Source organism: Centruroides vittatus, unplaced genomic scaffold, assembly GCF_030686945.1.
Source record: "Centruroides vittatus isolate TY-2023 unplaced genomic scaffold, ASM3068694v2 contig_5, whole genome shotgun sequence".
NCBI classification, from domain to species: Eukaryota; Metazoa; Arthropoda; class Arachnida; order Scorpiones; family Buthidae; genus Centruroides; species Centruroides vittatus.
Window position 1 is genome coordinate 1,927,772 of NW_027122286.1, and position 27,611 is coordinate 1,955,382.

The 27,611-nt window shown below is 29.4% G+C and overlaps 3 protein-coding genes across 4 annotated transcripts in view; 1 reads left to right on the plus strand and 2 right to left on the minus strand.

Moving 5' to 3' along the window:
• Nucleotides 1–5,112, minus strand: part of ValRS (Valyl-tRNA synthetase) — a 67,025-nt gene extending 61,913 nt beyond the window's left edge. The window contains exons 1-2 of the mRNA XM_067273842.1: nt 5,040–5,112; nt 4,797–4,952 (exon numbers count right to left, since the gene is read on the minus strand). Of these exons, the coding sequence (XP_067129943.1) occupies nt 4,797–4,949 (153 nt within the window). The 5' untranslated portion in view covers nt 4,950–4,952; nt 5,040–5,112. The remainder of the gene's footprint in view (nt 1–4,796; nt 4,953–5,039) is intronic.
• Nucleotides 5,113–8,168: 3,056 nt separating this feature from the next.
• Nucleotides 8,169–20,633, plus strand: LOC136978195 (serine/threonine-protein kinase Nek7-like). Of its 2 annotated transcripts, none has more exons than XM_067273844.1 (9): nt 8,169–8,254; nt 13,444–13,639; nt 16,389–16,451; nt 18,052–18,162; nt 18,275–18,383; nt 18,466–18,573; nt 18,660–18,754; nt 18,853–18,966; nt 19,382–20,633. In XM_067273844.1, exons 2-9 carry the CDS (start codon nt 13,472–13,474, stop codon nt 19,559–19,561), a joined length of 948 nt encoding a protein of 315 aa, XP_067129945.1. In that variant the 5' UTR covers nt 8,169–8,254; nt 13,444–13,471; the 3' UTR covers nt 19,562–20,633. The 2 variants fall into 2 exon arrangements, with proteins under 2 accessions (XP_067129945.1, XP_067129946.1); XM_067273845.1 differs by lacking the exon at nt 8,169–8,254 and adding an exon at nt 9,274–9,421.
• A 2,489-nt stretch (nt 20,634–23,122) lies between these two features.
• LOC136978216 (glutamine synthetase 2 cytoplasmic-like) lies at nt 23,123–27,389 on the minus strand. Its single transcript, XM_067273876.1, has 7 exons — nt 27,253–27,389; nt 26,937–27,095; nt 26,593–26,754; nt 26,356–26,502; nt 24,761–24,888; nt 24,436–24,635; nt 23,123–23,643 (listed from the first exon to the last, which is right to left on the minus strand). Exons 1-7 carry the CDS (start codon nt 27,257–27,259, stop codon nt 23,355–23,357), a joined length of 1,092 nt encoding a protein of 363 aa, XP_067129977.1. The 5' UTR covers nt 27,260–27,389; the 3' UTR covers nt 23,123–23,354.
• Nucleotides 27,390–27,611: the final 222 nt, after the last annotated feature.

Genomic DNA, 27,611 nt, shown 5'->3' on the forward strand with positions numbered 1-27,611 from the left:
CTTATGAATATGCAGCTTCCTGTTTTGTTAGTCATACTGTGTTTACATTGTTTAAGAATCATTTTTTTTAGTTATTTAGATATTATTGAAGTGCCAATTAATTGTTGGGTGCCTCTGTGTAACACCAATAATAAGAAAGGTACAGGTTTGAAATTTCAAATTTCTGGATGAAAATCATGATACAAAGGAAAAGTTCCCAATAAAAAAAAAGGAACAGAAAGTAAAGATATAAATAAAAATATTGTAAAAAAAAAAGTCAATAAATATGCTCAGATCTGTAATAGGTATTTCAATGAAAATGATTATGAAGTTACTAGTATAGGTAAATTTATAGAACACTAATTTATACATTTTATGAAGTGTTACTTTGTATAAGTAGAATGACTTTTATTTAATAAATACTGTACAATGTACACTTAATGTTTTTCACAGTTAGGCTTTTAGACATAGATTTGACTAGGCTATATTATGTGTCAAGTCAAATCTATGTCTAAAAGAGTTCAGAAGTTCTTGTCAAAATTCTAATTGAACATACTGACTGCTAACAGTGTTTTGTATTTATTTTTTAAATTAATCATTAACTACATTTTGTAGCCTATTAATACCTCAATCTTAATATCACACATTTATTATTATTGCATTTCTTAATAATGCATTTTTTTAATAATTATATATTATTTCTTGATTATGCTACACATAACCTACATTCAGGTATAGGATAACAAAAGCAAGATTGAAAACAAAAACTGTAAGTGTCACTTATTATTTTAAGCTTGTGTACCTTTTAAAAAGTTCTCCCTTTGTTCCTGTTTTCTTGACCCTAATTCCTTTAATTTCTTTCTTAATTCAGCAACTGTTACATTTAAAAGAAGATTAAAACTTCCTGCTCAGTTTCCACTGTTCTATACACTACTGGAAGTATACACCAAGCTGATACTAGCATTGCCAAAAATGAGATTTAACCATGCACACCTCATTCTAGCTGCCTAACAATAGTGTCCAACAGAGATAAAAATTTTCTGCTTTAATTTACATTGTTATGTTATGGACAAAGTAATTAATTGAGCATTATTCATAATGCTTTATTTATCACAATGCAATATTTATCACACTGCACACCCTTTCTGATCATTATGAATAATGACCAAAAAGGGCTTGCAGTATGATAAATATTGGTTAATTTATCAAATTGACCAGTCATTATGAATACTGCTAGCACCTAGTCGGGCAAAGTGATAATAATATGTTGAGGAGTGATCATCCAACATACACTAGCCAATCAGCACTCTAAGTTGCCGATTGTATTGCATTGAGCGAGTATTGCATTTAGTACCAAATTTTAAATTGTGCAACATTTTAATTTGATTAAAAAATCCACTTATTTCATTTAGAAATATTTATTTTTTGTGAATTATTTCAAAGTGTGACAGACAAAGGGACGAAGGTGTTCAACCCAAAATTTTTCGATTTTGTCCCTCCATTTTATTAAAAAATCTGTTGGAAACCCATAAAAATTATTTCCCATGAACTTGCTTTCTCGTTGAGGATGATCCATCGAGTTAGACGTATGTCACTCGGAACTTTCAGAAGTAATTCACATATTGGACACCCAACCCTTAACAACGAGATTCTGACCTCATGGAAAAAACCCAAGTGGAAGAATAATACGAGGGAACGATGAAAAATCCGGCAGTCATCGTTTAGTTAGCCACCGCGAGTCCAACCCTGAACCCTTCCCGCAATCTTCAGATCTACTTCCGAAGCGACCCCACCTAGAAGACAGAGAATTAAGATCGTGAACATAGTACTGTACGGATTATTTTATATTGTGAACTAGTTCTTCTGTGGATTGTGAACCTCCGTGGAACATACCCTCACAGGGATACCCGACGGCTCCAGGACTCTCACATTTGCTTAACCAAGGTATTTATCAACTCGCGAATCATTTGTAAACTCTCTCTCTCCGCGTATCTAAAAATACGTCCTTATTAGCTATGCATCGTGCTGTAAAATTTTTATACATTTTTATTAAAGTTATTCTTGTTACTTAGCCAGTGTCCCGAGTGACTCACTTCCTCGGTTCTCCTACCTCCACCTCCACAGCAAACATACCCGCTCACTCGCGACCGCTCGCGTGACGCAAGAACTCTGCGTTGCGATTTCCGAGTCTTGCCCGACTCGGTGGTGTCACATCCTGACGAGGGGTCAAAGAGACTCCGACCCTCCGGTCACGAAAGTATTTTAAAACGAACATGTAATCTTTTAAAACTAAGTACTATTAACTATATTAATTAAAAAATTTTACCTATGTGCACCACCATGGCAGTGGTTGCAACTGTTTTGTGCTCTTGGCGGATTCCTCCCAGAGGGAAACCACCGGCAGGCCGCCGATTATTTAACGTCACTAGATGTTTGATACATACTAGTTACTGATACGTGTGTTCAAGAACTACTGTGAATGAAAAAACTAGTTGACGTTAAACAATCGGCGGCTGGCGGCGGCTCCCCTCTGGGAGGAATCTGTCGAGAACACAAACAGTCACAACTGCCCGCCAAATTCGGTACTAAATGCAATACGCACACGCAACTCAGATGCGACTGCTGATTGGCTAGTGTATGATCACTCCTCAACGTATTATTATCACTTTGCCCGACTAGATGATAGCAGTATTCATAATGACCGGTCAATTTGATAAATTATTGAGATTTATTACAATGCCCAATTTTGTTGGTCATTATGAATAATGCCCGTATTAATCACTTTGTCCACAACAGTTACAATGAAAACAGCTCTAATAAATTTATAAAAAATTAATAAATTCATTAATAACTAATAACTTATTACAAGTTATATACAAAAATATCATACTAAAGTTGCATTTATAAAAGTATAGTTTTAAATTTATATTCGATTTGAAAAAGCTTAGATTTAGTAAAAAAAACATTGTATATATAAACATCACTAAGCCTGAAGTATTAATAATAAACCAAACAATCACTATAATTAATCAAACTATTTTTTCACTACTATTAATAATTAGATATTAAATACAGGTACTCCTCACTTTACGACCTATCTGCTTAACGACCACTCGCACTTACGACCAATCGGGTTTCGATCTGCAATTTGCAGAATCCCCTTTCTCAGCTTGAGTGTCGGTCAGTGGTGGATGGTGACATGCGCACCAAGCATACTATAATAGTCTTATAGTACTATAATAGGCTAATAGCATACCATAATAGTCTTTTTATTAATAAATTTGAAGTTTGTTGCATAATTTGTATAATTTTCAATGATCCTATATTCCCAATGCAAGCTCCTCGCTTATTGACCAATTCGCTTAACGACATAGTCGTCGGAACGGAACTCAGTCATAAAGTGAGGAGTACCTGTAATTTGATATTAGAGATAGACACCATCTCTTATTATTTGTGCTGGATATTTCTGCTTTATATTTACATGCATTGCACTATTTTATTTACCATATTTTATGGCATATAAGATGTTTCCCCATTTCATGACAGAATATTTAGGAAAAATATTTAGTGTATATAAGCCATCTCCCATTTTTGGCACGCAGCACTAATTTTTTTAAAACTGTATTCTGGTTAAAAGAAGTGAAATCAGAATGCACATTTTTATTTAGCAAAGAAAAACGGGAGTTTAGAAGCGTCACTAACCATTAAAATATTCTAAAGGAATATATACTAAAGTAGCTTAACTGTAATAAAAAGCAAATAATGTTGTTTAATTAAACATTCAAGAGTTGGATTAGGTAGAGGTTATTGTAATCTACTGAAAGCTTTCTTTATTGGAACAAAATACTCTTTTGTTCCAAACAAGAAAGCCTTTTAGTAATATTTTTTAAATCCTGCACAGCAATGTATTTATCTTTATGCTATTATAAATTAAGAAGTTGTTGCTCTTTTTTATTGGCATTGTTAATTTATATAAACTTGATAAATGACTAAAATATTAAACTAATTATTGAAAAACAATTTTCAAATTCCATAAAATGTCTAAGTAAAAACACAAAATATTGATTAGAGCATTACTTGTTTTAAATACAATAAACTTATTTGTTGAAATAAAGTATCAGTGTAAAAACATTTCAAAATTTTATGCTTATGTATTTATGATCATTAATAAAAAAATCACTTAATATCATAAATAAATACAAAATGTTTAAAATTTTGTCAAATTAAATAAATTACAGTTAAATGTAATTTAAAGCAACTTCATCAACATATTTATCATATTATGTTAAAAATAAATAAGTATTTTCCTTCAATGAAAAATGATCTCTGGATGATTTTCACAATTCATGATTACAATTTTTGACAATCCAACAGTTTGAAGCAGTTCAACAATCTAGTTTGAAAAACAGATTATTTTCTTCAAATGTGTCAAATATGAATTTGAAATAACTTATGTAATATTAACTTAGATAAGTTATTTCCTTTCTAAATGTAAAATATGATACCATTTCATAAAAATTAATTTGTAAATAAAGTTTTTAAACAACCTGTTTTTTCATTCAATGCAGCAGATCCTTCACAAAGCAGTTGCATTCAATAATCAAGACATAAATATTTATATTTTTTTTATCCTTTATTTCTTTGTAATTTTCCATTTTTTAAAATTTTAAATGATCTATTTTGGGCTAAAGACCACAAATATATAAACATTAACCCATTATACAAATATAATCTCAGTATCAAACCTTAACCAATTCCTTCATGCTAATGTATGCTAATAAACTATATGTTTATTTAGATATAAAAGTTTAAGTTACCTCACTTTTATTCTGAGTCAAAGCTTGTGACTTTTCTTGCTTTTGTAGAAATTTCTTTAACTTTTCTTCTCTCTTAGCATCCTTTTTAGGATTACTTTTCTTCTTTACTTCTGATTTTGAATCCATATCGGCATTATTACTTACAGCATTCATTTTCTATAACATACGAATGGGTTAAATATTGACAAATTCTTGGGTAATAAACAGGAAAATGAAAAAATGAAAAATAATTAAATTACATACGGTAATCAAATCAAAAAACGTGGGTCATAAATGATGAAATATTTACCGGATATGAAACGTGGTTGTTAACGTGTTGCCAACTCAGATGATCTTAACTTGAAAAATAAAATAGAAAATTATAACGTTTCCCTCTTAATTTTTATTTCTAAATTGTAAATATTAAATAGTTTTATTAAACTCGATGTATAAAATGCTTGGTTTTAAAATCGACACTCTTTTCCGTCACGGGAAAAAAAATAAAAACGGCGGCAACTGGAATTTATGAATCGTCGCAAAATTTTTGAACAAGTGGGTTGGCTTGAGGGGGAAGCGAAGGAAACTCGAGTTGAGCAAAGCGAACGGGGCTGGGAGGATTAGGCCTCAACCCCGAGGAATGTGGAAAGAAGAGAGAGAAGCAAGGAGGAACGAAACGAGGAGAGAACAAAGAGAGTGAGGGTTAGTCCGAAGGTAGTTCGGCCCCTCACGGGTTGAATCGTACGAAATTTTTGTTAAGAATAGACTATATCGAGAACAAGTACTGTACATTGCATTGTTCGCTTATGCGAAGCGAACAATGCAATGTAACCATGGAATTACGTTTTTCTGTGGGACATTCAAAAAACTCGTGATGTTCAACTGATACGAAAAAAAAATGTTTGATATTTTGTTCTGGAATCTGAAGGATGTTCTATATTCGATTTTGATGAAAAAGTGATTTGAATAAAAACTTTTTTTCCAATTAATTTGGGTGTGAAAATGTATTTCGAAATGAATCTAAACTTTGTTCATATTAAGGAATCCTCACTCGGAATTGGGCAGGTTAAGTTATAAATGAAATTTGTTATGAATAATCTATATAATATATACGTGGTACGATCCAAAAGTTCGGGGACTGCAGTAATCTATGACAACAAAAGCATGTATTTGGAGTTACAGCGTATGAAATGGATTCTACCAGACCACCTCTACGTGTTCAGGTTAATTTCACCGACTCTGATTCTACCAAACCACCTCTACGTGTTCAGGTCAATTTCACCCATGTCATGTGATTAAACCGCGAGCGCTACTGTTTTTTTTCCGGAGATAGTTACCTTTGTTCTGCGACGTAATAAAAGTGGAGTTTCAAGAACAACTTCCAACATTAAATTTTGTTAGCGTTTAGGTAAAACACCTACGGAGACTTTAAAATTGCTAAGAAAGGTGTACGGTTATTCTACCATGGCGAAGTCAAAATGTTGGAGGTTGTTCTTGAAACTCCACTTTTATTACGTCGCAGAACAAAGGTAACTATCTCCGGAAAAAAAACAGTAGCGCTCGCGGTTTAATCACATGACATGGGTGAAATTGACCTGAACACGTAGAGGTGGTTTGGTAGAATCCATTTCATACGCTGTAACTCCAAATACATGCTTTTGTTGTCATAGATTACTGCAGTCCCCGAACTTTTGGATCGTACCACGTATATTAACTCTTTCTGTCCTGTGAGCACTAAGGGGGTCTCTTTTAGGAAGTCCATTATGAATTCGACCTGCCCCACAATGGAGGGACCGGGTGGTGAGGGACGTGGTCCAACATTTCCGAACGGACCACCCCCTAAAAATTGTTGGGAATTATTTGACTCGTCCGGATTCGATCCCTGTTCACAAGAGCGATAGGCTGCCATCGTGACCGCTCGGCCGTCAAAATAGATAATCTTATAGAAACGCTTAATAGCAGTGCTGCATGTCACGTGATAAAACACACGTTTGCTCCGCCCATTCGCCATTTTTGTGGTAGTTTTCGCTCGCTTAGCTTGCACGTAGTCTGTTATTCGACGTCTTTTTTTTAGTTTAAACGTACAAAAATACTGCAGTTCTATTATCATGGATTAAGTTAAAAAAGATTCTTTTCTTGCAAGCTATTCTAGCAGTCTAACAGGACGAGATGCAGCTCTGTACGAAGAGAAAATTTCGTTATGTCAAGGCGATCCATACGAAGCCAGTTTATCAGACTTCGTCGTATATCAAGAGTTGTGGCCGAAAGTAGAATTTGGTGACATTATAAACTATTTGGTTTTTACAACAAATTTCTACACCCTGTCACAAATGAAAGCTTATAAATCTTTAGAGGCCCATAACTATTTAACAAGTGGCTGGGTTTCTCCTGATATAAAAGTAAAAGTAATGAATAACAGCGAAGTAATATTGCTTGGAAAGATATGTTTTCTTTTGTTTGTTTAAACTCGTGTTTTTACGTATTTCTTAAGTAAGAATTTTTGTCTGAAAGTAAAAGTCTAATTAAAAACAGCCGTGGAAATTTTTTAATTCAAATTGTTCAGTACCTTTATTTTCTAGTTGAAACTAGCATATAATAAGTCTACTTGCTTTTCGTTTTAACGTGTAATGTTTATAAGTTTGCACTAGCTAAAGCCTGAAATTACGTTAGTTATTCGTTTATAAATGCACTATACCTAACTAAATTAATATAAGCAAATCAGTAAACTCTTTTAGGTTTTAAAATATAACTTAGTGTTTATTAACGTAAATATTGAAATGAAATGTTTCTGACAAACTCTTGTATTGATATTCACTTTATTCGTAACGAAATTTTTCCGGTTAATTCTCGAGAGCCATGCAGTTTGCCTTCGTCGTGAAAGCTCCTCAGTTTGAGATCCTTGATGACAAATAATGCCGGGAATTTTAAAAAATGATGTTCCTTTGTTCTTGAGTGAACTAGCATTACACCCAATTACACAACAAATCACCATAGTGATATTCGCGACGAAAAAAACAACACAAGAACTCCAGTTAAAACGCACGTGAACACACACAAAACGTAAACAAGTCACAAACAGTCACAAAGATGGCGCTGGACAATTGCGCATGCTCATGACGTCACTCGTGATGTCGACATGAAACCTCTCTATAGAAACGCTTAATAGCAGTGCTAATAGTCATCTTAACTTCTGTTGATAAAGAACTTATCAATAAACTTCAATTACTGATTTACAATGTCGGGATCGCATCAAAGGATCCGGATTCGATTTTCTCAAAACAAAACTCAATTCTATTTTTATTTAAATTAATTTAATACGAGTATTAGTAATTATTAAAATTAAATAAAATTGTCAAAATAAAATTATTTAAAAATTACTATTAATTAATTTCAAATACGATATTACAGCAGAAGACTATCGCTCTTATCATCGGGTCATTTAAATTTTTGTTCAGCAAATTACAATAAACTGAGTTCAAATTGTGAGTTTTCCTAACTTTAAAAGTGTATTACGTTAAATCATTATCACATTTTTAGACAAAAGTTTAACTAATATATACGTTTTTTTCTACAGGTATTCCTATATACTTCATTTAATTCTTTATTCAAGTCAATAATTTTGCTTTGATTTTAATTTTTTTTTTCTATCAGTGATAACTGATAAATTTATCTGTCATTATTGAATTGATTTATTAATAAACACTTTCATTAAATAAATAAATATATTATTTATAATTTTAAACAAAAAATATAAATAAAGTATTAAACATTTTGTGATCTGTTTAATAAACTATATTCCATTTTATTTTTTGTCAGATAATGAAAGCTTTCTACTACTACTATTATTTTTTTTGTTTTAAATTCCTTTGTCATGAAGAAGGTAATTTTTCTTGCCTATCAAAGGTAATAAGAATGTGGCCTAACTCATTTATGTTAAAAAAAACTCACAAAGATTGCTAGGGGCTGTCTGTAAAGGATGTGGCACCTCGTGGGGAGGCAGCGTAATTAAGAATGTGACGTAATGCCCGTGTTCGGCAGACTCAACTGTTTCGACTGACTATAGAGGTTGCTAGTGCATACCAATCCTATATTTGCCAAATGCCCACTGTAGCAGTGGCTTTCCAAATGCATTGAGTGTTTTTACATCATGGTTAGTACTGTAAGTGAATGTTGGTACTAACCGTGATGTCAGAATACTCAACTGTTTTGGAAGAGCTGAGTCTGGTAACTCAGATACATGATGAGAGGAGGGAAGGAGGAATGATCCTTGTGACATCACATTTCACATTTACTATTAATCAGTTTTTTTAATACATTATGTCATTTTAAAACATATTTTTTTAAAATTTAGTTTATGTATTTAAATTTAAAAGATAGCAAAAAGTAAACATATATCATACTGTGGCTGGTATACAATTTACTGTAACCATAATAGATTATGGTTACAGTAAATGATTGGTGCCTATAATAGTGTGGAATTTATATCGTTAGGGTATGTTAGGATAGGAAATGTTATTGAAAGTTGTTATGTTGCTATAAAGTCATAGGTCATCTTTGTGTCTAACATCTGTAGAGTTAAACAAGGTAATTTTTTATATACATATAACTTTGTTATCCATTAGGATATGGAATAGAGACCAAGCATAAGGGTACTGTATTTATAAGTTAAGCAGTTATTTACTGTATTAGACTTGTTAAAAATATTTATCAAATTGTTTTGAAAAATTCAAAAATTTATTTTTAGAGTATTAACAAAGAAAAAAAGGAAATATAGAGAAGTGACATTTATATTTAAATGCTATATATCTTGTGAAATTGAATGCAAATATGTTAAGTAAACACACAAAAAATAGAAGGATCAGATATTTCATTGATTGAGATGGTATTTGTCACTAAGGATGTTTAAGTACCTGAAAACATTTTTAACATACTTCAAAAGCAGGACTTCTAGGCATATGAGATGATTTATACATCCTTGTAATTTATGGTTGCATCTTTTCTGGATGCTTCTATTTTTTTTAGATTAAAATGGGTCTAGTATCACTCAATAAAGTTCACAACTTACATCTTGTAAGTTGTGAGCTTCATTGAGTGAGACAAACATCATTTTCAGCAATGAAGGCAGCAAGTGCAGTAGTAGATAAGCTCATTTTGATGGAAAACACTTGTTCTTTGTAAATAGTTAACAGTAAAATTGTGAAACAATGAGGGGTGGTTTTTTTGTATCAATTAATATAAGCACTACAATAGTGTGGTTGATATTACGAGATTATTTCAATTCATTCTGTAACCTCTGACCATTGAGACCTTAGTGAACAATTACTGCTTTTGGAAAGATGTTTTATTTAATATTTACATTTCTTTATTAAAGAATGCATCTTGGCCAAATTACTTGTTTGGCTCCTCTTCACTTGTAAATTAACATGTTTATTATATAACATTTTGTTGTCTTCTTTATTTGTTTAATTTTTTACAATTAATAATGTTTTTATTTCTTTTATTTAGTTTTAGATTTTTGTTACATTTTTAAAGAATATTTTTAAATTATACAAATTTGACGTTACAACTTTTGCCTTCTTGCTTTTTTGATTAAAAGGTTTGCAGTGCTCCTCTGTATTCCCTTTGTTGTAGTGACACTTTATGATACTGTAGTTACAGATTTAAAAATGTCTTTTCTACAGATTTAAAAAAGCTTTTGAATTTGTTTGGAATGCTTTATTACTGCTATGTCATCAGCATCCCATACATTCATATAGGATGTTGATTACATAGACAAGCTAGGATCCAAAGTCACAGAAGTGACTCCATGTCAAGTAAAGCACTCACTGACTCATTATATATACAGGAATCAGAGTTGCTGATTTTCGGGGTTGATTTTTCTTCCTATTGTAATTTGGATATCTTGTTCAAAGATAATTGCTTTCTTAGGTAGGTTTTACATCGTTAAATAAAACTTTAATTTTTTCACATTTATTTTCAGATATTTTCACTCATGATTACATACTATGTCCTCACAAGCAAATAAGCTTCAAATGTTACTGCTAGTGTTGTAGCCTCAGAGTTATTGGTGTCAGTAAAATTCTTTTGACTCTGGTGACTTCACTTTGAATTTTACTATTGGTAAAATGTGAAGTACAAAAAATAAAATAACTTTTATTTTGGAAGTTTTTTAAAATTATATATATATATATTAAAACAATGAATATAATAAAATTACACTGGTCTTTTCAAAAGTCCTTTTTTTATTATCAAAAAGATGTACTTACACCATATGCATTTCAAACTGTATTATCAATCAGTTCCTTCTCAGTGGTAAGAATACACAATAACAACATGAATATTCTAGCACACAAGAATACCGAGATGCAATTTAGTCACATGCTGGTGGCCATTTTTATATCATCATACCATCATTTACATTTACTTTATTTTTAGTATTAATGATTATTAAATGCTCTTTTTTATAAAATTAACATATGGTTACTTTATTAAAAATAAAATATTTTTCCAATGCTGCAATTTACAGTAAGCGATAAAATTCAATTATGTAATGAAATATAGCCAAAATGATAAATATATCAAATCTGTTTTTTTTGTTATCATTCAAAACTACTACTAAATATCGACAACATCCACATTCTTTCTTATCTAGAGAAGTTGGAAATTTATAAAGCTCGTAAAATCTACATGCATTAATCATCACAATGCTTCACCCTTTCTAATGCATGGCAGTTACTTTTTGAGATTTAATTATTTATGCTTTTTCTATATTAATTATTTATTATTTACTTCATTATATGTATTTTATTTATATATTTATTGTTTTTTGTGTTGTTTTAAATTTCTTGTTCCTGTTTTAATTCAAACATTGTATTCTATTTTATTCGAGGTTTCTATTAGCTGAAGTTCAGTCAAACTGATCAAAAATGCCCTTATTTTTAATAGCTGTGTTACTGGGAATACGAAGGTAATTTTTTATTTGCAAGAACTTATTCTTAAGTTATTAAAATTATGATCATAACATTACTTTAGACAACAATATATAAAACATATTAGCGAGATTGAGGCCAAAGTTTTCAATGCAAAAATGTTTATGTCAGATGTTCAGCGCCGCTTTTCTGTAAGCCTAGAAGTTTGACAATGGCATTTGGAATGTCGAGCAGAATTCCACTGACTTTCCAAACACCATTGTCAAACTTCTAGGCTTACAGGAAAGCAGCACTGAACGTCCAACGTATTCATTTTTGCATTTAAAACTTCAGCCTCAACCTCGCTATTAAGTAGTAGTTTTTGAATGATAAAAAACAGATTTGATATATTTATCATTATGGCTAGATTTCATTATGTAATTGAATTTTAAAGCTTACTGTAAATTCCAGTATTGGAAAAATATTTTATTTTTAGTAAAGTAACCATATGTTAGTCTTGTTAAAAAGTTATTATAAACAGTGTGTCTGTGTATATATATATATTAAATTTGTTTTTAAATGGCTGACAAATTTACATAGTAAAAAAAATCCATAGAAAAGACTAAAATTTCTTCATTTTTATCATGTCAAATCACCAGGAACAACAGTCTTCCATTGCAGAGACCTTTTATTAGAGGCTATACCTCTGCAAAAACATGCAAAACAGTTTGAAAAGTTCACAGGTGACAAGCCAACAATTAATTTTTAAAAGAAACAAGCAATTATTTGCTTGTTTTTTTTTAAAATGCTGGGCTGCAATTTTTAATCATATTTTAAATTTATTTAATTTAATACATATGCTCTCCCCCTCACATTAGTACTGTAGTGTCTTGCCCCTGTACATCATACTTTTCCCTTAACAATAGATTTGTGCTAGTCTTCTATTGGTATTAACTGCTTTCAGGGGAAAAGTTTTGAATTGAAATAATATGACTTCCGATTTGCATCAGAAGTTTGAATATAGTTAATTGGGGCCTCCTGCCCCTAAGGTTTCCATATTTGGTCTCTCCTTTCAACTATCTAACTCCATTCTCGAGATTAAGGAAAGATGGACAGACAAATGACAGTGAGAATTTATAGGTCTACAATTTTTTCAAATTGCAGACCAATTATATATTTTTTTAATTAATTGTTGACTTGTCACCTGTGAACTTCTAAGACTATTTTGCATGTTTCTGCAGAGGCATAGCCTCTAATAACATGTCGTCTCTTCGATGGAAGACTATTGTTCCTGGTGATTTGACGTGATGAAAATGAAGACATTTTAGTCTTTTCTATAGAATTTTGTTTGAAGTGTATATATTTGGTAAATTAATGATATTTTAAAATGTAATTTTATACAAGAGTTTGTACAATTTTGTAAGAAAGGATTACTGATAACTTTTGCTTTTAATAATGTATATGTTGATATAATGTAACAATAATGCTTAATATTTTAAAATAAGAAAAATAACAAAATATCCAAAATAGATAATTTTAATTTTCAATAACCTTTATGCATATATTAATATATTAACTTTTAGGTGTATGCTCATACAATGTGCATAGTGGATCTTTTAGTTTGGAGTGCTTCTGGCTTAGTCTCCTCTTGTACAATCTATGTCTATAAATTGGGTTTTTTGTTTTATATTAATAAATAAATAAATAGATTTGTTAATATAAGTTTATAATTTGTGTGTGTGTGTTTTTTTTTTCCTTTTTAGAAATTGATATACATCAGTTATTACATTAATGGCTTCATTAGATTCCGAGTTGGCAAAACTTTCTACATCTGATTCAATTTATAACAGTATTTCAAATTTTGACATAGAAAAGAAAATTGGTAAAGGACAATTTAGTGTTGTTTATAGAGCAAAATGTAAATTGGATAACAGCATTGTGGCTTTGAAAAAGGTTCAGGTAAACTTGTATTTTATTTCATTTATACAGAAAAGATTTTTATAAATTATTGATGATGTTTTTTAAATATTTTAAAATAAATATTTAATTTAAAGGTAAAAAGTTTTAATCCAGATAATGATATATTAATACATTGTCTAGAAAAATTTATATTATATTTTTTATTTTTGAAAAATAATTGAGTTATAATATAAATGTAGCTATGTGCAAATCATAGGACCACAAGTGACAGAGATATGCAAAGAATTAAAAGTACAAAGATATGCAACAGACACCTGTTTATTCAGTAATGAATATGGCCCTCATGAACAGCTACACAAGCTACTATAAGACAAAGCTTACTATCAATGAGGCGATTAATTGTTGCCTGAGGTATCCTTTGCCAAGCTGTGTCCAAAGTGATGAACATGTTATCTACAGTATGTGGCGGTGGTCCCTGGTGCACCTCACATCAGACATGGTCCCCCAGGTGTTCAATGGGGGAGAGATCCGACAAGGCTGTCAACCAGGAAAGAATGTGAATTCCATTCAGGATGAGAGTTTATCATGCAATGCGTGGTCGGGCATTGTCTTGTGGAACACTGTGTTGGGTGCGGCCTGCACTAGTGACCGAACCACAGGCCCCACAATTTGTGTGACGTACTGGTCCATTGTCAGAGTACCAGAAATGTGCACTTGGGTTGTCTACCAATAGAACATGATGCCCAGTGTGAGGCTAGTGTGATGCTTGGCAAAAAGGGCTGGCACATAGTGTTCTCCAGGATACTGCCACACCCGCCCACGGACATCATTCCTTCATAGACAGAAGCAGATTCATCCATAAACAATACCCGACAACACCATACCAGGTGTACAGCCCTACATGGGCAATTAATGGCACCCTGTTGCTGGTTGTCATGCATGCAGCCTGACTTCATGCAACCTTTTGTGAATGGTTTGAGTGGACACAAATGTATCTGTGATGGCAACAGGTGGCTTTGGATGTCATGCCCCATGGTGAATGGGTCCCAATGTACATTTGAAGAATTTGCTAGTCTGTGTGCTCTGTCATGCACCAGTACAATCCACTTCCTCTTCAGTAAGTTCACAGATGTTTCTGTGTCTATCAAGTCATATATTGCTGGATTGTACTCAAGTTGTATCCAACAAGCGTGGCAACTGCATCCATTGACAAACCGTGACCACACAGCTTCAGAATAGTCTTGTTCCCCAGCTGTTAACTGGTGATATGCAGTTTGCTGTCATCTCCAAGGCATTTTTTATGCTTCTTCAAAAGTTCAGCTACCATGAACCATTGCTGATAGCATTTACTGAGCTGGCTGTGGTACCCAGTTTCAGTCTTTATGACTTGATGTGTACACAAACTTAATCATTTGCATATCTCTCTTACCTCTACCAGTCCTGCAATTTTCATGTGGCTTTGCACATTCCTTTGTGATGTTGCAGTTTCACTTTTGAGGAGTATAGATTGATTGTTTTTTCCCTCAGTGAAGATCAATGATCTTTTTCAACCAAAGAGATTCAGTTTTATTATTATTTATTTAAATATAATCGTAAACAATTATTATTTCTTTTTTAAATAAATAAAATAAATTCCTGGTAATTCTTGTAAGGAAATAACTGCTGACAATTTTTTATACATTTATTCTCTAACTTGTTTTCTTGCTTCTTCTTAACCTTTCCTTTTGTTCTATGTCTTCAAATCTTTTGATAATTTTTGTCAAATACATATTTACTTTTCAAATTTTCAGTTTTTTATACCTTAATGATTGCTATTGATTTAATATTAAAAAAATCCTAACAAAGTGAAATTTTGATACAGTGCTCTCTTAAGTAACATCATTCTTGTAAAGCACTAATGAAAGTTATGATTAGATCTTCAATAAATATGAAACAGAAAATCTTTTGGTATCTGTTTTTTACTAAATGTATGATTTTTGCATTGCAGATGCCATTATCATCATCATATCACATGATTTTCAAATTCAAACTTGTGTATAGGCATCATTTATAATTCATATTGTTTGAGGTATTTCAGTTTATTGTTATACTTAATATAGTGGTAAACAAATGGTGGTACTGAAAAGTTTGATTGTATTTTGTTTTTATTTAGTTCATCTAAAGCAAATACAAGTAATTAGTCATCTATAAATTCATACATAATTTATTAAAATAGTTTTCTTCTCTACAAAATGTAGTTGTGTCCTATATTAATAAAGTCAAAATTATACATAAAAGAAAATTTATTTGATATTCAATTCATAATGGAAAAAATTTTCTCCTTTTAAATTGTGTTGCTATGATGTAGTATGAAGAACATAATGTCTTTATGAAATTAAAAATTTTTATGTTGTTGAATTATTATTATTTTTAAAAAAATAGTAGATATATATTTTAAGAATATTTTATTTGTATAAAATTCATTTTGACTTTGCTTAAGTCTTTGAATTGTTACATAAATGTATTAGAAGAATAATATAGTGATGTTAATAATTGGTATCAAATATCTGACAATCAGATTTAATTTTTCCTTTATTAATACAATTGACAAATCGTTATATTTATAATTTTCTTCTTGGATGTATTCATACATCTAAAGAATTTATGCAAAATCAAAATGTATACATTGAATTAATTGTTATTCTCTAGTCCTTGAATGTTGGATATAAATAAAAAAGTTTGCCAAGTAAATTTGCAGAATTAAAATTTCACTTTTAAATTGAAATATATTTCTCTGTATTATTTTTAGATATATGACATGTTAGATGCTAAAGCTCGCCTTGACTGTATGAAAGAAATTAATTTACTTCAGGTATAAATATTTTTTTAATTTAATAAAATGTGAAAATTTTTTCTCATTTAAATTTTATGTATTTAAAGAACAAAAATCAAGATTATAAGTCAAGATTATTTTAAATGTTTTAACATTTTTAAATATATATATTTTTATTATGGTTCCATTTCAGTTAATTGATTTTAATTAATTTGAGTATTATAGATTAAATTAAAAACTAGACCTGCAGTTACCTTTTAAACCTTTCAATAATTTAATAATTTTAATTAGCATCTTGTTAATGAACTGTTTTTATATTTTGAATTTGGACTTTCTAACTTTAGTTTTAAATTCAAAAGTTTGCTTATATACTTTTCTACATTATAAATTTTATTTTAAATATTATCTATAATTCTGAAAAATAGCATTGAAACTTTTAATTTTATTATTATTAACTTCAAGGTATACAGCTAGTTCTATGAACTTACTATAGAGAAAGATTCCTTGAATGAAAATGAAATGCTCATTAGATATAAACATAAGCCATAGCTTAATTTTTAATAACCAAATATCTCTAAAAGCCAAGTTATTTTTTTGGGCTAGAATCAAGTTAATTATTAACTAATTAAACTACAAAATTTGATTTCAAATTAGATTGTTAAACTATTGTTTTCTAAGTTACTACTAAATGGCCGGATGGCCGAGCAGTCAAGGTGGCAGCCTACCGCTTTGCGGGACCCAGGATCGAATGCTGATGGGTCAAGAAATCCCCAGGAATTTTTCGGGGGGATGGTCCGTTTGGATATGTCGGACCCTGTCCGTCACCACCCGGCTGCCCCATTGTGGACTTGGCTGAACCCATAATGGGCTTGCTAAATAATGTTCACTTAGTGTCCACAAGGCAGAAAGAGTTAAATAAAAAAAAAAAATTACTTACTGAATATTTAAAATTAATATATAATTGTTTTTAACCATCTACTTTTAGACTAAAGATCTACAATTTAATTAATAATTAGCTAAGTATGACCTAAAAATAATATAAGTTTCATGTGTGTTTGGCTATTAAAATGTTCACTGTTTTTGTTTAAAATTAGAATATCCTCTCTCATGATGTGAATAACTTTTCAGTCTTTATCCATTAATGAATATTCTGAATCTTTCTAATCAAAATAATGAAGAAGAGAAGCAGGAGATTCAAACTATCTGTTCTAAAACAAATAAACTTTAGGTTAAACTGTAAAAGATATTGTTTTTTCTCCAAACATCTCAATTAATGAATGATATCTTCTATATCTTCATTTTTTTTAATATTTTATATCTTTTAATGTGTAATTTTTAAATAAAAACTATGAATATAGAATATTTATTTATTTTAACACACTTCTTATATACTATTATTATTATTATTTATACTTACTATTGTAGAATTGATTTAATTATCAAGTAAAAATATTTAAATGTATAATAATAATAAAGGAATATAGTTTGTTTTACAATGTATAATTGAGATTTAAATTAATACACTAAAAAAGCAACTTTAGGAAATGTTTCACAAAATGTATAGACTTTTTATTTTACTAATTCAAATATAAAACACTTTAATAGTCAATATACACTTGTATTTCTTTTTCTATTAAAGCAATTAAATCATCCAAATGTAATTAAATATTTGGCATCATTTATTGAAGATAATGAACTTCATATAGTATTAGAATTGGCTGATGCTGGAGATTTATCCAGGATGATAAAGGTAAATGAATTTAAATTATATTGTATAAAATTAATTTTTAAGTTTGCTTATTGTTTATTTTTTACTTGGAAATATCATATAATTTTATTTTCATTTATAATTGATTTTTTAGCATTTTAAGAAACAACAAAGATTAATACCTGAAAGAACAATATGGAAATATTTTGTTCAAGTTTGTGGTGCTTTAGAACATATGCATTCCAAAAGAATTATGCATAGAGGTTACTATATATTATATTATTATACAATAAATTTCACTGTTATAATATTGAAAATTCTACACTACAAACATTTATATTTCAGATATTAAACCTGCAAATGTGTTCATCACTGCTCAAGGTGTTGTTAAACTTGGTGATCTTGGTCTTGGAAGATTTTTTAGCTCAAAAACAACTGCAGCTCATTCACTAGGTAATTATATTTTTATTTCAGTTGATGTAAATACTTATACAAACATATATAAGAAATTAAAATTTTGTATAAATAACTTTTTACAGTTGGGACACCTTATTATATGTCTCCTGAACGAATTCACGAACATGGTTATAACTTTAAATCTGACATTTGGTCTTTAGGATGTCTTTTATATGAGGTTAGCTTAATTTATATACTATTTGTTAATATTAAGCTATGTGGCTTAATATGATGATTAATTTAATTTCGTAAATGTTTTTGAATTTATTTAATTAGATGGCAGCTTTACAATCACCATTTTATGGTGACAAAATGAATTTATATTCTCTTTGTAAGAAAATAGAACAGTGTGATTATCCACCCCTTCCAGCTGATATTTACTCTCATCAGGTTTGATTTTTTAGTTATAAATTATTCTATTATAAAACTTCTGATTTAATTTTTTTACTGATTGAAATTATGGATTAGACAAATCCAGCTGAATTTGCACATTTTAACAATTTTATTTATTGTTATATTTAAAAATAAACTATTTAGTTGTTGTAGTTGTTACAATGGTTTCTGTTATTATTTATAGTCGAAGTAATTGCTTAGAAAAGTTAATAAAAACATTTTAAAGCTTAATTTTACTTTATATTGATTTAAACTACTTTTTAATTGCATTCTGTGTTGAATTTATTTATTTATTTTTTTTTTTGACAATTTTTAATTTCAAAGTTAAGATAATTATTTAAATAATGGAAACTATTATTTTCAAGTTTTGATTCATTTAATTCACTAATCAAATTTAAAAAATTATTTTCAGTTGCGAACTTTAGTTGGTGACTGTATTGATCCTGATCCGTCCAAGAGACCGGATATTACATATGTTCATAAAATAGCCAAAGATATGCAAAGAAACTTCACATCTCCAAGATCACCACCTCCAAATCTATCTACACCATCTCCATCTGTTTCTGAAGATTCATTGAACAAAGAATTATAAGCTGTAGATACTCTATATTAGTTCTTAAATAGAATAATTAGAAATTAGTAGTTTTCATTCTTACATTCTTAAATTATTTAAAGTATTATTTGAAATTGCTCAAAATGATCAGGGTAATAAGCTTTGCAGTTTTTCACAAGTTAGATCCATATGTTTTTGATCCTAGTTCAAATGTTGGGCTAGTCATCAGATATAGTATCAAAAATTAATAACAGAAGTTTATTAAAAAAAATAATATCTGCATTATCTAAATTATCATAAATGATGATGTTTAAGTTAAATTTTTAAGCAGAAATCCGTCCAAATCTAGGAATTGACTTATATGATGGATGTAAAATGTGAGCTTTTTCCACATAATGAAACAACACTGAACATTTGCTGTGCACTTATTATCCAGCTAGCCATTACAAATATTCCAACTTAAAGCTCATGTTTGGTGAATGTGTTTAATATAGATATTAATATAGTAATTAAAATTTCGGTATACATGAACATTACTATACCATTTGTTGTTTTCAACTTCTGGTATGCTTAACCATACATCAATGATGAAAATTCAGAGCTTGAGCAAAGGCACACTGTAATGTTCTACTATACCGTAATATATTTATATAGTTGTTCTATCATGATATGATGTTATGTAAACTATTAATAGTATATTGAAGGTATTCATTTTGGCTTGAATATGTTTATCAATAGACCTAATTTACAAATAGAGTTCCTGCCCAGATAACTTAAGATTTTTAGCATTTGCACAGTGTCCTACTGTATGTATGAGTAGATCCTATTGTCCACATTCCTTTTGTATGAGCTATATAATATATTTATTATATATTGAAAAGTATTATGGTGCTTTCTACATAGACTACCTTATATCATATCCATACTGTATTATTGGGTGTTGACTTATATGGTATGTCTACACCAGAATTTTGAGCTGAAAATCTTGAAGTTAACTTATACACTGGGTCAACTTGTATGCTAGCATTTATGGCTTGTTATGATATTCAATCATAACAATAACAAGTTATTTTTTCATACTTATCAATAATCATTTACTATATTTTCATATATATATGAGAAAAATACTTAAAAATGTAAAAAGTTGTTCTAAAATATTATCAGTTTATATTCTATAAATTATTGATAAAAGTGGTAAATATTATTAATTTTATTTAGATTGAGAAACCTTGAAATTAAAAATTAATTTCTTTTATTAAAATGTAAATAAGACATCTTACTGTAATGCAAATGAGTATTAATTTTTAGAATACAGACAAATCACTTTCTTTGCGTGCCATATCAGAAATCCTGACGTCTGCGAGCACCTGGCGCAGGTTAATAAGTGGTTAGTTAAGGCACCGAGGTGTATCCTGAGGGAAGTTACAACCAGAGTGGTTCCCCATTGCCTTCTCCGGTGCGTGATGTTTACATGAGGGGAAATGCCTTCCAGGAGGTCTTGTAAGGGTTTGTTTGGATTAAATAAGGTAATGGAAATTGGTAGTGTATATCTGTATTTCATTTATAATGATGATTGGAAAATGTAATGCAATTATTATAGAAGTTTAATGGGAACGCAGCTATGAATAAACACTATGGTGGATGCAAATTTTTAAATTTATCATAGTTCAATCAGTTTTGAGAAAACTGTAGCAGAGAGGTTTAAAACATAAATATTTAACTCTGAATTATTTATTTAAAGTATGCACAAGATCATTTTTATAAGAGTTTATATCTTGCCAAATATCCTACATGTTTTTTCCATATTCTTGCACATTCCATTTTTCTAGAAATAAACATATCAAATAAACCATTGTAAAAGATATCCAAAAATTAATTATATAAGCATATATTTATAAATAAAAAGTAAGTAATTAAATACTCAAAGAATTTAATTGAAATGAACAAAAAATATTGTTTTAATTTTTTAAATTAACATTTAGGATTATTTTGTACTACTTTCATTTGAATTTTGTTGAAATGCATCAAATGTGTTTTATTGTGTGATTGAAAGTTTTGAATTCATTATATTTATTAATTCAAATTGTATATAAGTATAATGGATCTACATATAACTAAGAAACTAGCAAAGAAAATTTCTTAAAATCCTGAACCAATTTTTGATGATCTGACTTGGATCAAGGTCCTTCAAAATGACAGGATGACACATTTAGTACTTGGCTATCTAGTCTAACTTGGATGTTCATTTATAAGGAATAATTTCATAGATAACTCAAAGGAAAACTCACCTTTAACTATTTTAAACAAACAAATTTAATCAACAAATTAATATTCTAAATATATAATGCCAAATTTGTCTACAATATAAGTATTTTCGTATCTTTTACATCATAGTCATTGATGCAGGATGCATAACTATGAACTAAGTACAGTTTAGCTAGTTTTTTTGTTATAATGATTTTTTTTATTGATTAAAAGTAATAATTATATTTTAGGGTTTAAAATGTAATGAAAATTTATGTTGTTCCCGTAAATCATTAAATTGTTGATAAAAGAAAATATTTAATACTGTTACTATGTACTACATGTTACTAAAAATATTTTAATTTAAATTATTAAAAAATAATTAAAATACAGTTAATTTTAATAAAGTTTGTTTAAAAAATATTTTTATATAAACATTAAAAGATCTTAGCATTCAGCAGAAAATGTTTAATTGATGTTTGGGCCTCTGAAAAGTCATTTTTAGGTTCATTAATGTACAATTTTTAAGCTCTAATTGAATTAATATATCTTTGAAATTCTTACAAATGCCTTATAAAATGCCTTAAAAATGTCTTATGCAAATATGAAAATGATTATTCTTAATGTATAACAACTTGCTTTGAATTATAATACTGAAAATATTACCATCTATGCACAGAATTTAAGTAAGCTTTACAAAATCGTGTTCAATAGCAATAGTTATTCTAGTCTTATTTTTTAAAAACGAACAAATTTTTATTATTCACTATTGTAAAATTCAAATTGTATTTTTATTGTAAATGTTATTGTTAATGTACATAAGATCGAATATATTTTATGTATTATTGCAAAATTTATTAATAAAATTCTTATGTAAAATGTTTTTGAATGCTTTATAAATGCTGTTTATATTTTATTCATATATTAAATAATTAATAAACTATAAAAAAATTTCTAAAAATTCAAATTTAAAAATGAAGACAATTCATATAAATATTGAAAAACACTAAAAAGTTAAATGGCTAAAATAATTCAGTGAATTAAAAAAAAAGGAACCGTTTGTTTTTGTTATTGGTATTGTAGAGGGGGTGGCATGTATTGTCCCCGAAACATTGCCAAATTTGTGTATAAAAATAAAATAACAATAGTGTGCAACTTGCCTACAGATGTATTGATAGGAAACTTAAAACGGATTGAGAAAGTATTGAGAGGTTTAGAGAAAAAATAGGCTAATATACAAGAAATACAATAGAATGAATGATTTGTAAGATGTTTTTGAGGCCCAGCCAAATGACCCTGCTAGTCTCCTGTGAGAGACCTTGATTACAATAACAGTAATGTAATTGCAATATGAAATTGAATTTATTTTCGAGTTTATTAAATTCGGATGTAAGAAATAGTATTGGCTACATTGCATTTTGTATTAAATCTATTCAAATATAAAATAAATTTTTTTTCCGAATATCTCGAGTAAGAATCGAACCCGAACTCTTCTGATGGAAACAAGCTAAGTTATACTTTCCGTATATTATAGGCTTATATACATACAGTATATATCCAAATATATCAGATAGAAAAACCATGCACATCATTCTTTCAATAATAATGTTTTGACTAAAATTTCGGCAACGATGTATGGATCGCAATTAGAAGAAGGTCTTCGATCTTCTAGATAACCACATTGCTGTTTCTCTACGTGACAAGGAATTCTGATGCTGGCTGAACGATTTGCCACTCCATATGTAAATTCCCCAATTCGTGAAGTTTCGTGAAAACCAGTTAATCTTCTTTCGTTATCTTTGCCCGATTTGGGATCGTATGCTTCAATATGGCGGCGATGATTTCGTGATAGGAGTTCTATAGCTTCTTCAATAATTCTGTATATAATTTAATATAAATGTATAATTAATAGAATTAAAAATATTAATAATTAGTTTTTATGCCATGATTTTTTTTTCAAATTAACAAGTTTAAGAATAAAAATTAACTGACGCAAAAAGAAAATTAATATGGTTAATAATAGTACAGTAACTTGTTGGAATCTTTGTTTTGTAATTAAAAATTAATGCTTTTTATTGCTGAAAAAGTAATAATTACAAAATATGAAAGCTATTTCTTTTCATATTTAAATTAAATTAAATTTTTAAATCTAAAACTAAATTCATACTAAGTACTATTTTCCAAGATTAAGACTTCAAAAATTCCGAGTATTACAAAATGTTTGAATTTTATTTGTCTATTTATTATTAAATATTGCTATAATAAATGTTATTTTATAATTTTATTCTCAACAATATAATTAATTTATTACAAATATAATAATAATAACTGACACAGATTACAGCTTCTTAGAGAAAGAGTAAAATTGATTTGAAGATGTAACGCGGTTTTTAACTACAGAAGAGACTGGTAAAATATGTTCTGGGAGCGATTATCTCAGAGGCCCATGGAGAAGGCCCATATTAGCGCCTCTGCTAATGTGTCAAAATATTTTCAGGAGGCCCATAATTCTTGTGGAAGGTCTGGCAGAATTCATACATTACCAATACTAAACACATCTTTATAATTTAACTTAATTACAATTAATTAATTTATAATTTGGAATAATTGAATACTCGCAATTTTTACATTACATTTTTCATATATCCTGTATATAAAATTTGATTTACCTCAAGCCATTTGGTTCTCTCATTGATTTAGTACTGAAATTAACATGAGCTCCTGCACCATTCCAGTCACCTGGTACAGGTTTGGGATCAAAAGTCACTATAACTCCAAAATCTTCGGCTACTCGATGTAATATATATCTAGCCATCCAAAGATCGTCTCCTATGCTAACTCCTTCGCATGGTCCTACTTGAAACTCCCACTGAAAAGAATAATTTACATCAGCAAATTTTCTAAAGATCTGAGGCAATTTTTTCAAAAATCAAATTATTAATAGTTTTTTATATCATAAAATATAATTATTTAATTTTATTTTTAATGCTATACCTGACAAGGCATAACCTCAGCATTTGTTCCAGCAATTTTAATGCCAGCATATAAGCATGCTCTGTAATGCGCTTCCATAACATGTCTTCCATATACATTATTAGTGCCGACTGCACAGAAGTAAGGTCCTAGGAATAAAATTTTGATTTTGATATATTTATAAATTATGTAAGAACGAAAAATAAAGAAATAAATAATAATGTGAGATCTGGAATTCCATCAGACTCAAAATTGTAAAAATTTTCCCTAATTGTAAACATCCTTGATGAAAAATTCCTAGCCGAGAAAATATGCGTCCCTGGCCGTATAACTGTTAACTATCCATTGTTCTTAAGCTGTATACAGATCATCTTGCAACTTAAGTTTATAGTTAACGTCCGAATTCGTCATATATTTTTGGTCCCGGGAACACCTATGACCTAAATCGCCATCAACCCTCGATCACGTGACCAATTTTCCCAGCCTAAAGCTATAAAAGCCACTTCTTTCCCCCCTCAGGGGAGTCTCTTATCATCTGCCGGACCAACGCTATCGCAGGTCGTCACCGCTCTGGACCTACAGTTCCAGCGTCACCGCGCTCAGTCGTGACTTTATAAAAGTGTGCCATTCCCGGATACCGATATACACTTCTTGGATGTCAAAGTGCTAACTCGATAAGGAACGTATTATGAGGTATGAACTGAACATGTAAGCTCTCTCTCGAACCCTACGCGAATTAGGGAGATTAGTCAATTGTTGTAATTGTGTCCTTTGTTTAATTCCAATAAATCTTGTTTTAATGGTTAAATGGTGTCTTCTTTGACTCGAATATCGCTTTCTCCTTATCGTCGACCGCTTCCCACCTCCCATCCACTCGCCCGACACGAAGAGTCCCGACGCTCGAGACCGAAATCGTAAACTTAGCCATCTTGACAAGTGAAAGGTCAACGACCTGTTGCCGGAAAGGGGAGATATGACTTCCTCCTACCTCCCTCGATCTCACAATATTATATGGCCAATAAGATGCCAATAGTAAGTTTGTATATTTTGATGTATAACTTCAAAACAAATCAATTAATGGAACAGTCATTTATGATCATTCATAATTTTTGTTTTTAAAATAAATTTGACTTTATTTGACTTGCACTTTTTAATTTGATGTCTTATTTTGTTTTCAAGTTAAGTTTTTATAATATTTTTTAATGAGCTTATTAATTTTCATAAATGTATATAAATGCAGTTATAAACAACGTGACATTTATTTATAGTTATTATTTATTAAATAATTCATAAAAATATTTTGCAAGCATTTTATAAGTTTAAACACAAAAGTGCATTATTTCGAATATTTTTCAGTTCTATTTAGGATTTCTTGTTTGCCTCGTTTGAAACAAAGTATTATAACTTTGTATGCTCTACAATGATACAAACTAATACTTTGATGTGATCTTATCCATCATATCAGCGATTCAAATCAGTTTCAGAAAATACAACAGCAAGTTAAATTTAGGAACTATTAGGCCTATTATTATTTTAGGAACAGTCTTAAAACAAATAAAACTTTTTAAAAATATCATAACATTATTATTTTAACAGATTAAAATAGAAAAGAATACCTTGAGGTTCAGGATATCCTCTTTCAACCCACCCTAAAGGACGTCCATTCGCATCAAGAAGAGTATATTCTTGTTCAATACCAAACCATGGTTTTTCTTCCTTTACCTTTTCTAATATTTCTTTACACGAACGTCTTTTATTATTAACTGAAAAGAGAATTTTTTCGATAATCAAAACAAATTAAAAAATTAAAAAAAAATATATAATATATATATATATTTTATCAACAAATTTACCAGAAGGTTTTTGATCAAGAGTATAAGTTTCACACATCACAAGCTTATTGCAACCTTTCAGAAATGGATCTTTATACATGGCCACAGGGTGAAGATACATATCAGATCTACTAGTTTCTGCTTGGTAGGTACCACAACCGGCATATTGCCACAATGGAACATCTGGGAAAACCAGAATTAATTAATTTAATAAAATAATTAAAATAGAATAATATTGACAATAGCTATAATATTGTTGGTATATAGGCCTATATATTTATATGCATAAATTATAATTGCATGCATTGATAAAAAGGAATTTTAATGAAATTTTAGTTTACGAAAATTGGATAAAATGATTTTACCACGAACAGTTTTTGGTACAAAGTCGAGAGTTTTGGTTTTTCCTCTTAGTTTTTCTCCAGTGCCATCAATCCATACATAAGTTATTTGACAAATACTTTCATCCAAAGGAAGTTCTAAATATCGTTCTAAAACTTTAAAAGAAGCGAGTGCAGCATTTGCTAAATAATAAGAAATGAATATTAAAATAAAGAACATATCATTCATTATGTTTATATTAAAAGTTTTTAAAAGCAGAATAAGATTTACTGCGAAACATAAAATTTTTTAAATGTATAATATATAAAATATAATTTAAAAAAAAATATTTTATTATACCTTGCATTTTAGTTGTAGAATTATTCTATCCTTTAGCGTCTATCTATGAGGGAAAAATACGTTTATAAATTGTTTGGATAAACATTCATTAAAATGACGTAAGAATAAGTACTGTATATGTATTTCTTTATCGAGGACTTTGTCCTAGTTGATGGACATACGATATTCTAAATGATCCATTAAGAACGCTAACTCTTTCATTCTAAAACTAGAGCAAACCTTCTAGATATATAGTTTAAATACAGCTTTTTGGGAATGTTTATTAAGTATAAGTATCAACAGCTTTAAGGAACAATGTTTAAAATGTCTACTTCGAGAATTTTTAAAAACTTTGAAAACGACAATTGAATTGTTTCATT